This window comes from Erinaceus europaeus, chromosome 12 (assembly GCF_950295315.1).
Source record: "Erinaceus europaeus chromosome 12, mEriEur2.1, whole genome shotgun sequence".
NCBI lineage: Eukaryota > Metazoa > Chordata > Mammalia > Eulipotyphla > Erinaceidae > Erinaceus > Erinaceus europaeus.
In genome coordinates this window covers 74,061,800-74,074,855 of record NC_080173.1, presented here as the reverse complement: position 1 = coordinate 74,074,855, position 13,056 = coordinate 74,061,800, and the positions used below count along the sequence as shown (strand labels likewise).

The 13,056-nt window shown below is 39.3% G+C and overlaps 1 protein-coding gene and 1 pseudogene across 1 annotated transcript; both read left to right on the top strand.

Annotated features, from left to right (window-relative positions):
• The first annotated feature begins 769 nt into the window (after window positions 1-769).
• LOC107522112 (small nuclear ribonucleoprotein G-like) lies at window positions 770-1,216 on the top strand. The gene has a single exon (XM_060202445.1). It carries the CDS (start codon window positions 834-836, stop codon window positions 1,062-1,064), a length of 231 nt encoding a protein of 76 aa, XP_060058428.1. The 5' UTR covers window positions 770-833; the 3' UTR covers window positions 1,065-1,216.
• Window positions 1,217-9,734: 8,518 nt separating this feature from the next.
• Window positions 9,735-11,067, top strand: LOC103120413 (60S ribosomal export protein NMD3-like; annotated as a pseudogene).
• Window positions 11,068-13,056: the final 1,989 nt, after the last annotated feature.

Here is a 13,056-nt window from a genome sequence, read left to right as displayed (position 1 = left end):
ATCTATTCTTCAAAGTGACACCTGTTCTGATGCAGCTGAGTATACAGAGAACCTTCTCTGGGGTCGGCCTTACTGACTTTGCCATACCACGGCATAAGTGACTCAAAAGACACCTCCCTAGACAAAGCCTGACATTGTTGGCTGCCCTGCACCTCCAGGGCCACAGGTTGCTGGACGTCCTTCGGCCAGCGGAGAAGAGGCAGCAACACAGGGAAACCGGGAACTGGCGGTGAGGGTAAGGTACGGCGGAAAGGACCAACCTCCTGGAGTGCATCAGAGAAACAGCTCGTTTACTATTTACACACAAGGTTAAATATACTGATCACCATCCAATAGGAACATAGGGGAAATATGTAACACCCAATGAGGAAAGTGTGTGACACTCACGCCATATTAATTACCTCCAGGTGCACCTTATTCATGCTCTTAAGTTACACCTACTTCTCATATCCAGCTTGGGCTCAAAGGCCAGTTACCAGCCTATAAGGACCAAAGTTGGGAGTCGGGCTGTAGCGCCACGGGTTAAGAGCACGTGGCACAAAGGCAAGGATTCCTGTTTGAGCCCTGGCTCCCTACCAGGGGAGTCACTTCACAGGTGGTGAAGCAATTCATGCGGGTGTCTATCTTTCTCTCCCCCTCTCTGTCTTCCCCTCCTCTCTCCATTTCTCTGTCCTACCCAACAACGACGACAACAATAAAACAACTAGGGCAACAAAAAGGAATAAATAAAATAAATATTTTTTAAAAAAGAAAATATAGGTTCTGTCGCGGGAGCGTGGAAGAAGCCGAGAATTTTGTCTGGGAAGTGCCTTTGAGCTCGCAGAGTAGACACCATGAGCAAGGCTAATCCTCCCAAATTGAAAAAATTTATGGACAAGAAGTTGTCATTGAAATTAAATGGCGGTAGACATGTCCAAGGAATTCTGCGGGGATTTGACCCGTTTATAAACCTTGTGATAGATGAATGTGTGGAAATGGCAACTAGTGGGCAACAAAACAATATTGGGATGGTGGTAATACATGGAAATAGCATCATCATGTCAGAAGCCTTGGAACGAGTATAAACACAATGACTGTTCAACAAGAAGATTGTTCAACATGTCCCCTCTTCCACTGCATCTTTTCACTTTGATATAAAAATTAGGTTATGTACATTTTCTTACTGAGTTTTGTTAAATAAACTTTTGTAATAGTCAAAAAAAAGAAAAAGAAAATATATATTTTTTAAATATATATTTTTATATTATATATATTTATATAAATATAGATAGATAGATAGATAGATAGGACCCAAGTTATGGCCTTATAAAGGGAGCTCATGTATCAGTCACGCACGAGAAACGGGAACCTTTAGAGTATGTTGTGTAAGGAGGCAGCTCCCTTGCCCCTGAGCTCAGGGCCATCTCAGCCTACAGTCAAGGAGGGGCACGCCTTTAGGCCAGGTCAGCCTTGGGCGGGTGGGGGGGCTACCTCCTCAAGACTCAGTGTAGAAGTGATAGGCCTCTACCCAGGTTGAGGGATCTGCACCTCCCACATTATCTAGTCCAGCTGGCAATCTAGTTGAGAAGCACTTGAGCACTTCTTAGAACAGCAGCAATATTTTACTTCTGTAGTGATTCATACAGTCTTGGCTGTGAGGTTTTACAAAGAAAGGAGAATCAACATTACCATCACTGGCTTAGAACTTTGTACCTCCTGGAACAAAACTTGGCCTCGATTTGACAGAAGGGGTTTGGTTTGGGATGCAACCTAAGGGAAGTTTACTGGCTTTAAAGGTAAGACTAACATTGAATTAGAGCACAAAACAAAATGTCCTGCATCCTGGGAAACCCATTTCCATCTGGTAAGCTGATGCTGGCAAAAAGAAATGAGTTGGGCACATGTGAGTTGCTGGTGTGATTATAAATTCATGTAAGCCTTTCCAAGAGTAATTTGGCAATCATGCCTTTAAAATGCCAATATCCTTTGACTCACAAATTTCATTTCCAAGAATCCACTGAATGAAAGCAACATAAAATGCTGAAGCTTGGGAGTCAGGCGGTAGCGCAGTGCACGTGGCGCAAAGCACAAGGACTGGTGTAAGGATCCCGGTTGGAGCCCCCGGCTCTCCACCTGCAGGGGAGTCGTTTCACAAGTGGTGAAGCAGGTCTGCAAGTGTCTGTCTTTCTCTTCCCCTCTCTGTCTTCCCTTCCTCTCTCCACTTCTCTCTGTCCTATCCAATGACAACATCAACAACAATAATAACTAAGGGCAACAAAAAGGGAATAAATAAATAAATATTTTTTAAATGCTGAAGCTTTATGCAAAAAAAATGGAGGAGGAGGAGGAAGAAGAGACTTAGTAGAAGAAAAAAGAAAAAAAATATTCACTATGGTATTCTTTACAACAGTGAAAGTTTAGGAAAAACATAAAGGAATAATTAAATGCACTATAGTAATCCCTTTCTATGGACTATTTTCCAGTAGTTGAGAATGATGACTTTATAGAAAACAAAGTATAAAAAACCACTTTATAATATTACTGGGGGAGGGGGACTGCAGGTGGATCGCCAGGTAGATTGTACTTGTTACCATGCACAAGGTCCCAGGTTTAAACCCTGGGGCACCATATGGGAATGCCTGCAGCAAACAAACTTCACCAGCTGTGTGAGTCAGTGTCTCTCCTTCTGTGTCTTTCTCCTGATCTCTCTGTTTCTCACTATCTACATAAAGGGCAACAAAAAAGGGAGTCAGTGGTAGCGCAGCAGGTTAAGCGCACCTGGCGCAAAGCACAAGGACCTGTGTAAGGATCCTAGTTCGAGCCCCCGGCTCCCCACCTACAGGGGAATCACTTCACAAGCTGTGAAGCAGGTCTGCAGGTGTCTATCTTTCTCCCCCCCCCGTCTTCCTCTCCTCTCTCCATTTCTCTCTGTCCTATCCAACTACAATGACATCAATAACAACAATAATAACTACAACAATAAAACAACAAGGACAACAAAAGGGAAAATAAATATTTTTTAAAAACTTAAAAAAAAAAAGGGCAGCAAAAAAAATGGCTGCTGGGAGTTGTGGAGTTGTGTAGGAACTAAGATCCTGAAATAACCCTACTAACAAAAAATAATAATTATTAGTTAAAAGTTTATTCAGTGGATAAAGGATTGAACTCTCAAGCATGAGGTTCTGAGTTCAAGCCTTGACATTAGCTCCTTGATCCATCCTAGAGCCCTACTAGACACATGTGCCTGAAGGACACATTGAAAATTGTTTATCAGAACAAAAAATACAGCCTTCAGTAGAAGACTGGATAATAATACATTTTGTTATATGCACACAATATATGCCATTTGCTGTTAAAAAATTTTTAAAAAAGAGTATGCCATGTGAACCATCCAGAACACTAAAGGAAGCTGTGGTGCTGTTTTCTCCTACCCCTAGCCCTATCTGAAAAAGTCAGCCCAGAGTGGTGAAGCCCTGGAGAAAACCAGGAAGTAAGAAAGGAAGGAAGAGGACAAGCCAGGAGGCACTGCACCCAGTAGAGTGCACATGTTACAGTGCACAGGGACCTGAGTCCAAGTCCACACTCCCCATGTGCAGGGAAGAAAGCTTCACGAACAGTGAAGTGGTGCTGTAAATGTCTCTCCCTCTCCATCTCCCCCTTTCCTCTCAATTTTTCTCTATCTCTACCCAAAATAAATAAATTCTAAAAATTAAAAGTAAATAAGAGGAAAGAGTACGACAAAGCAGCAAGACAATCCACCTGAGTATTCCTGCCCTGCCCCAGCCCCCAAGACACTGGAAGAAGCTTTAGTGCTGTAGTGTCCTTCCTATTTCTGTGTCTCTGTCTCTACCTCTTTTTTTTTTCCACTTTTTATTATCTTTATTTATATATTGAACAAAAACAGCCAGAAGTCAAGAGGGAAGGGGGTTATAGAAAGGAGAGCTAGAGAGACACCTGCAGCACTGCTTTACCATTCTCAAAGCTTTCCCCTGCAGGTGGGGACCAGGAGCTCGAACCAGGTCCTTGAACTTTGTAACGCGTGCGCTCAAACAGGTGCACCACCACCCAACCCCCTCTGTCTGTCTCTATCTCTTCCCTTATCTGAAAAAGTTGATCCTGGAGTAATAAAGTTTCAGCAATACTAAATAAATAAGTGTCAAAAATCACATATGCTTTTGTGGGACTATTTTCAAGACACATTAAATGAAAAAAAGCAAAAGAAAGCAAAATGCAAAACAATATTTCTGGTATTCTGCTATTTGTAATGTGCGTGCTTAACCAGGTGCACCACTGCCTGCCCTCCATTATTCTGCTATTTGTGTAGAAAAGTTCATGTGTTTGAATATGCATAGAATTTCTCAGCATACACAAGAAAGTTTTAACAATGGGCCCTCCGGAAATGAGGACTGAGGTCAAGGATGAGGAAAGACTTTTTACTATATACCTTCCACTATTTGAATTTTTTAAAATAATGAACATATATTTCCTTTTCAAGAAAAAAGACAACGTATCTATAAATGTTTATAATTATGTAGATGAATACTTGTAGAGCTAAGTCAAAATTGATATGGTATATTTGCAGTTATGTGAAAGAGAAAAAATGTTTAAAGAGCAAACAGTAGAATTAAAATATATCAAAATGTTAGCTTGTGTCTAAACATGATATATTGTTCAAATGTTCTTACAGTTTCCAAAAGTATCTTTTATTTAGTGTGTGTGTGTGTGTGTGTGTGTGTGTGAGACCAAGGTTATTACTGAGGCTTAGTGTCTGCACAACAAATCCACTGCTCCTGGTGCCATTTTTCCTTTTTTTCCCCTCTTTCTTCCTTTTTTCTTTTAATATTTTTATTTGTTTATTATTGGATAATGACAGAGATAAATTGAGAGGGGAAGGAGAGACAGACAGCAGCAGTCCTGCTTCACTGCTCTTGAAGCTTTTCCCCTGGAACCAGGCTTGAACCTGGTTCCTTATGCACTGTAATATGTGTGCTTAACCAGGTGTGCCATCACCTGGCCCCTCTTTCTTTCTTTTTTACTAGATAGGATAGAGAGAAATGGGAGGGTAGATAGAGAGAGAGAGAGAAACATAGACACCTGCACTGCTTGTGAAGCATCCTCCCTGCAGGTGGAGCACAGGGGACTCAAACCTTCTGCATAGTGATTTGTGTGCTTAGCTAGGTGCACCACCACCTGGCCCCTGAAAAATCTTAAAAATATAAAATAAGGGAGTTGGGCAGTAGTGCAGCGGGTTAAGCGAAGGTGGTACAAAGCACAAGGACCGACATAAGGATCCCAGTTCAAGCCCCCAGCTCCCCACCTGCAAGGGAGTCACTTCACAAGCGGTGAAGTACGTTTGGAGGTGTCTTTCTCTTCTCTCTGTCTTGCCCTCCTCTCTCCATTTCTCTCTGTCCTATCTAACGACAACATCAATCACAACAACAACAATAACTACAACAATAAAACAACTAGGGCAACAAAAGGGAATAAATAAATAAATATAAATATATATATATAATAAATAGGGTAGGGGAGACAGCAGAATGGTTATGCAAATGAATTCATGCCTGAGACTTCAAAGTCCCAAATTCAATCCCCTTCACCATCATAAACCCAAAGCTGAGAGCTCTGGACTCTCTCTGTATCTTTATCTCTTTCCTTAAAATAAGATATTTTAAAAATAGATAGATAAATAAATAAGTAAAAATTGTATTAGTGGTTAAGGAATAATCTTCAGCATGTGGGGTGCAGGAGTCACATGCAAGAGGTACAGGGCTGGATGCCCAACATTACATATGCCAGAGCAGAATTCTCTCTCCCTTTCTTTCTCTCTCTCTCTCTGTAAATAAATGTGGAAACAAAAGTGTTGTATGTGTGTGTGAGTTTAAAATATAATATCCAGTTAATTAATCCTTTCTTAAATAAAAAATAAAATTAATTAATTAATTAAATTAAAGAGGAAAAAAATATCCAACCATCTTTGTAGTCAAGTTGTAGAAAGTAGAATTGGAGGAGAAAAGAAGTCACTACACCACTCAAGGTCTTTTGAGTTTGCATTAATGAAGGTTGTTGTGGTTTCTTAACTCCTTTTTGTTTTTTCCAGTTTGGCAACTGCTGCCCATGGAGATAAGACATAGTCCAGAAATCAGGCAAAAGAAAACTATATTTGCAATACCCAGTACCAATGAAAATGCAGCTGAGTAAGCTTTAACAGACATTATTGCATTACAAATTGATACCACCTTTTTGGAAAGCAATTTGGCTTTATGAATCTGAGGCTATAAAATGTGTCTACAACCTAATGTGTCTACCACTAATTTGGCTTCTGGAATCCTAAGAGGGAAAAAGGCCTAAAAAGCTGAAGAACTCAATGCATAAAAGTTCTAATTAAGAATAATAAGCAGCCTGGCCCTCACTAGACTGGAGGAAATCTTGGTGCTGTGGTCTCTCTCGTTCCTTCTCTGAAAAAATCATTCCAGAATGATGAAGCCCTGGAAATGACAAAAAAGAAGAAAAAACAATGATGTGCAATCATTAAAAATTGCAATTATGGTCCGGGAGGTGGCGCAGTGATAAAGCGTGAGGTCCCAAGTTTGATCCCCGGCAGTACATGTGCCAGAGTGATGTCTGATTCTTTCCCTCTCCTCCTATCTTTCTCATAAAAAAATAAAATATTTTTTAAAAAATTGCAATTATGCATGTTGCAACATTATAAAATATTTGATACAGCTTTAAGTAAAGGAAAAGGATACAAAAATGTATCTGTCCTGGCATTCCAACCACTTTATAACATAGACATGAAAAAGTCCTGGAAGGTTAAGTACATCAACAAGTCCAAAGGGTTGGCAGCAGCATACCTGGTTGAGTACACATATTACCATGCTCAAAGAACCAGGTTCAGGCCCCCTCTCCCCACCTGCTGAGGGAACACTTCATGAGCAGTGAAGCAGGTCTTCATATGTCTCTCTTTCTTCGCCCTCTCTTCCTTCCCTCTTTATTTCTCTCTGGTTCTATAGAATAAATAAATAAATAAATAAATAAATAAATAAATAAGAAATAAAACCTGCAAACAGGGCCAGAAAAATAGCTCACTTAGATAGTATGCTGTTTGCCTTATATGTGACCCAGGTTCAAGCCCAACCTCTACCACATTGAAGAAAACTTCATTGCAGGGAGTCGGGCGGTAGCACAGTGGGTTAAGCGCAGGTGGCGCTAAGCACAAGGACCAGAGTAAGGATCCTGGTTCAAGCCCCCAGCTCCCCACCTGCAGGGGAATCGCTTCACAAGCGGTGAAACAGGACTGCAGGTATCTATCTTTCTCTCCCCTTCCTTGTCTTCCCCTCTTCTCTCCATTTCTCTCTGTCCTATCCAACAACAACGAGATCAACAACAACTACAACAATAAAACAACAAGGGCAACAAAAGGGAATAAATAAATAAATATTAAAAAAAAAGAAAAGAAAATTTCAGTGCTGTTGTCTCTCTTCTCTCTTCTCTCTCTCTCTCTCTCTCTTTTTCCCCACCCCTTCTTTCTCTATTTATAAAAAAAGAAGGAACTGGATGGTGGCACATCTGGTAGAGCATGCATTTTATAATGCTCAAGGACCCAGGCTTAATCTCCCAGTTCCCACCTACAGGGAGAAAAGTTTATGAATGGTGAAGCAGTGTTACAGGTTTCTTTCTTTCTCTCCCCCCCCCAACTTCTCTCTGCCTCTATCCAATAAAATAAATAAATAAAATTTTTTTAAAAAACTGCAGGGAGTCGGGCAGTAGCGCAGCGGGTTAAATGCAGGTGGTGCAAAGCGCAAGGACTGGCTTAAGGATCCTGGTTTGAGCCCTGGCTCCCCACCTGCAGGGTGGTCGCTTCACAGGCAGTGAAGCAGGTCTGCAGGTGTCTCTCTTTCTCTCCCACTCTCTGTCTTCCCCTTCTCTCTGTCCTATCCAACACGATGACATCAATAACCACAATAATAACTACAACAATAAAATAACAAGAGCAACAAAAGGGAATAAATAAATAAATATTAAAAAAAGAAAAAACTGCAAAAAGCCATGAATATAAGAATGGATTGAAAAATCAATACATACTCTTGGACTAGGAAGAGAATGCCACAGTTGTGAAGTTTGTATGTGAAATGCATGTCCTAGGTTCAATCCCTATCACTACCAATAGCCAGAGCTGAGTAGTGCTCTAGTAAAAATAATAATAATAATAATAAAATTACAAATATATGTGTATATATATATATACATATGTAAAACTTTTCCTACAGTGGAATACTATAGCTGTGAAAATAAGTAAACTACACCTTTGTAAGTGAATACCATAAGCACAATAGTAAATGAATAAAGCAAATCACAATAATATATAGTGTGATTTCATTTCACAGAAGTTAAAAAAAACTCTCTAGACTGAAAAACATATTGATTAAAGACAAATGGATATGTGGTACAACCAATCAAAAGAATGAATGACAGACACAGCATAAAACAGGGGGAGCAACAAGGTGAATTTGAAGCATCCTAAGGAGAAACCTAGGAAGTTGGAAAGTTAACATTGTCTAGTTAACTAGGTGCCAAGTATATGGGCATTTATTTTCTATTATTCTTTAAACTGACTCCATGCATTACACTTATTATGTGCAGATAGAGGGCAGGGCTATGGGTAGTCAGATGCAACAGAGAAAATACAGTTCTGAAATCAAAAAGATTGGTTCAGATTCCATCTTTGCCATTAACTAACTGCATCGTCCTGGGAATGTAAACCTGAGGTAAACTGTCATCTGTAAAATGAACAGAACTGGGGGCAGGGGGTGGTGCACCTGGTTAAGCACACATACTGCAGTGCACAAGGACCCAGGTTCAAGCCCCTGGTCCCTATCTGCAGGGGGAAGGCTTCATGAGTGGTGAAGCAGGGCTGCAGATGTCTCTCTGCCTCTCTCCCTCTCTATATCCCCCTCCCTTCTCAATTTCTGTCTGTCTCTGTCCAATAATAAATTAATAAAAAAGTATTTTTAAAAACTTAAAAAAAAAACAGAACTAAAACCTCAAGCCTTTTTAAATCTCTGAGTCCTCCACACTTAACACCTTGCTTGTCAGAGAATAACTAGGATATGGAGCCCCTGGGCAGAAATTTTCTCCCAAGAAGGATGACAGAGAACCTAGTGGGGGTTGTATTGTTATATGGTAAACGGGTGAATGTTATGCATGTACAAACTATTGTATTTACTGTTGAATGTAAAACATTAATTCCCCAATAAAGAAACTTTTAAAAAAATCAAGAAAAAAAAAAAAGAAATTTTTCAGGGGGAGGAGGATGTCCAGGTTTAACCAAGATACTTTCTAGACAAAGCATTTTCTCACCCATGTGGTCTCACTCAGACTGTTCTAAGGACCTCAGTAACTGAGTTTAGTTGTTCTAGCAAAGTAAGGGGGGAGGACGGGGGGGGGTGTTGTTAATTCTACATCATAATCTGAGGTTTTTCTCATAATGAATAAGTAGAAAAAAATTGATGTTGTTAGGACTTCACTTTTGTTTTCCTCTGTGTACCAATAAATTAATGTTTCATTAAAAAAAAAAAGAAATTTTCTCAAGGGACTAGACAGTGAAGTATATTCCTCTCTAGAGCAATGTTGAGAACTGTGTTATGTATTTTATAAGAAAATATATTTTTGACCCAGAGCATATGTATTTATACATAGATGTGATTAAAGTATAATGCTTATAAAATAGTTACCTTTAATTATGCCACACATGGATACAATGTGTACTAGAATCTAAGAAACTTCATAGTTTGTGTTTGAAAAACAAAGTCCTTTGAGAGGGTAGATAGTGTAATGGTCATGCAAAGAGACTCTCATGCCTGAAGCTCCAAAGTCCCAGATTCAATCCTCCACACCACCATAAGCCAGAGCTGAGCAGTGCTCTGGTAAAAAAAATAATAATAATAATTAATAAATTTAAAAAATAAAGCTCTTTGAATAAGCACAACTTGTAGATGCAGATTTTTCTTGAACTGAGCACCACTCAAAGAAACTTCAAATACACTTACTATTCAGAAAGAGGTAAAGAATAGTGCCGTCCTTCTGCAAGTTTTTGTGGTGGGTTATGTTCTTCAGCCCCAAATGTGTGAAGACTCCCACAGAGTAGAAGCAGCTAAGGATTTCAGGAAGGCTGTGGTTCAAATCAGGCAGAAGAATTTGATTGGGGGGGGAACTATTACTATCATAGCAACTGATTTGGAGATATGGAATTCGTCAGAATACACTTCATATTAAAGAGATTCATGATGGCTTGGATTCCAATTATTCTTCAAACCAACATGCTCAGAAGATGGTAAACTCTCTTCACTGTACAGTTTCCTACAGATCCAAAACATCACAGAGACTGACTTCAGGGCAGCTGTAGTAACACATACAATTGCAAAAGCACTGTTTGCATGAAAATTATTCCAATATGCAAGGATAATGTTGCTTGCCTGTCTCCAAAACTATCACAAAACCTGTGGAATATGATCCAGATTTGTGTGTGGACTCAAGTAATAATGAGTGCCATTCATCTCACAGATCCAGATACTCTCCAAGTTGCCACTTTCTGGAGTCACCCTTGCAATAGTTTATGTTATCCAAAGCCACTGGAAGAGTTAACTGCAGTGGAATGCTGCATAGTCTGAGATTTTAAACACAGTGCAGGTGCAGGAAATATATATATATATATAACCCTCAAGGAAGTCCAGGTACAGAAAACATCTGAAATGAATACAGATGAACAGTCTATTTGTCATAATCATTTTGGATGTCTACTAAATAAATCCTGGAAACCTGGTGTTGGGGTTTGATTTGGCTAACTAATTTAAATGATGAGTGTGTCAACAAAATGAACCCAGATAGAGCCCCAGATGTGGTGAGAAGCAAGAAGAAGCTTCACAAAGCTATGGCTGCACAAAACATCAGCATTTGAAATAACCGAAAGAGCACAAAGGAGACAGAGAAAACATGGATAAAGATGATAGAAGACCATACCAAGATCTTCTTGAAGATCCTGAAGATCATGTCACTAGAGGAGAGGAATGTCAAGGGGGCAGGCAGTAGCACACCTGGTTAAGCACTCACATTACAATATGCAAGGACCCAGGTTCAAGACCCTGGTCCGCACCTGTATGGGGAAAGTTTCGTGAGTAGCGAAACAGGGCTACAGGTGTCTCTTTGTTTCCCTCCCTCTCTACCTCCCCTCCCCTTTTAATTTCTCTGTCTCTATTCAATAGTAAATAAAAATAAACAAGTAAAAATTATTTTTAAAAAAAGAAAAATATCAACATTTACAGAGATGCAACTGTTCCTACAGAAAGTCACACAGATGATAAAGGAACACCTTGAATGAGTCTGCCATGCCAAAGTGCTCCAGGAGAGGAAGATATATTAATGATGACACAATGAAGTTCAATGCAAATTGTGTTCAGTGAATTGAACAACCACATGCATAAAATTTAAATTAAACCACCTCCTAACACCATACATCAAAATTAACTCAAAATGGATCAAAGGTATGGCTATCAGACCTGAAACTATAAAATACATAGAATACATTGGTGAAACATTCTAAACCTTAACATTAAAGATATTTTTACCCTGTAGGCAAGAGAAACAAAATCAAAATATGAATAACTGGGACTATATCAAATTAAAAAGCTTTTACACAACAAAAGAAACCTTCACAAGGATAAACATGAAACCCAGAAAATGAGAAATAATACTGCACACTACACTTCAGATAAGCGGCTGATATCAAGTATCTATAAAGAACTAATACAACTCAACAAAAAGAGAAAAACAATCCAATAAAAAAGTGAGCAGAAGATATGAATAGATAATAGATGGTTCTCTAAAGAATAGATACACATGGTCCCTCTCTCCCTCTCTAGTCACCCTCTTCCCTCTTGACTTCTTTCTGTCTCTATCCAATAAATAAATAAAAATAATTTTTTAATTGAAAGATAAAAGGGGGCGGGTGGCACAACTGGTTGACCACACATGTCACATGGCCCAAAAACATATACAGAAATGTCCCAGTTCACTCATCATCGGAGAAATGTAAATTAAAGCCACATTGAGATTACACCTCATACCTGTGAGAATAAATAGGCTCCATCAATACAACAAAGAAGGTAAGTGTTGGAGAGAATATAGAGGGAGGAACTCTTTTACACTGCTGGTGGGAATGCAAACTGGTACAACCACTATGGAGAACAGTATGAAGAATCCTTAAACAAATACAAATGGAAATGCCATATGATCCAGCAATTCCACTCCTAGGCATACACCCAAAAGATATAATAACATTGATTTGAAAGGATATATACACCCCCATGTTAATCGTGGCTTATTCACAATAGCAAAAACCTGAAAACAACAAAAATGCCCTTTGACAGATTACTGGATAAAAAAAAGTTATGGGACATACACTCAACAGAGTATTATTCAGCAATAAAAAAAAGAGAGAGAGAGATGATATTGTGTCCTTTAGGATAAAGTGGATGGAATTAGAAATTATGCTTAGTGAAGCAACTAAGGAGGTGAAGGACAACTACAGAGTAGTTTCACTCATATATGGAACATTGAGAATTAAGTATACGAATATGTAAAAAACAAAATGCCGGTGGCCAGATGGTAGCGCAGCGGGTTAAGCACACATGGAGCGAAGTGCAAGGACCGGCTCAAGGATCCTAAGGGTTTGAGCCCCCAACTTCTCACCTGCAGGGGAGTCATTTCACAATCGGTGAAGCAGGTCTGCAGGTGTCTATCTTTCTCTCCCCCTCTCTGTCTTCCCCTCCTCTCTCCATTTCTCTCTGTCTTATCCAACAATGATGACATCAATAACAACAACAGTAATAACTACAACAATTTAAAAAACAAGGGCAACAAAAGGGAATAAATAAATAAATAAATAAATTTTTTAAAATGGCCATCACAGTGTTGGCACTGAGTCCCATCAATAAGCCTGGCAGCAAATATAAATAAATGAATATATAAATAAATAAGATTTACCTAATGATAAGTGAAGTGGAGCATTTTTTCATATGC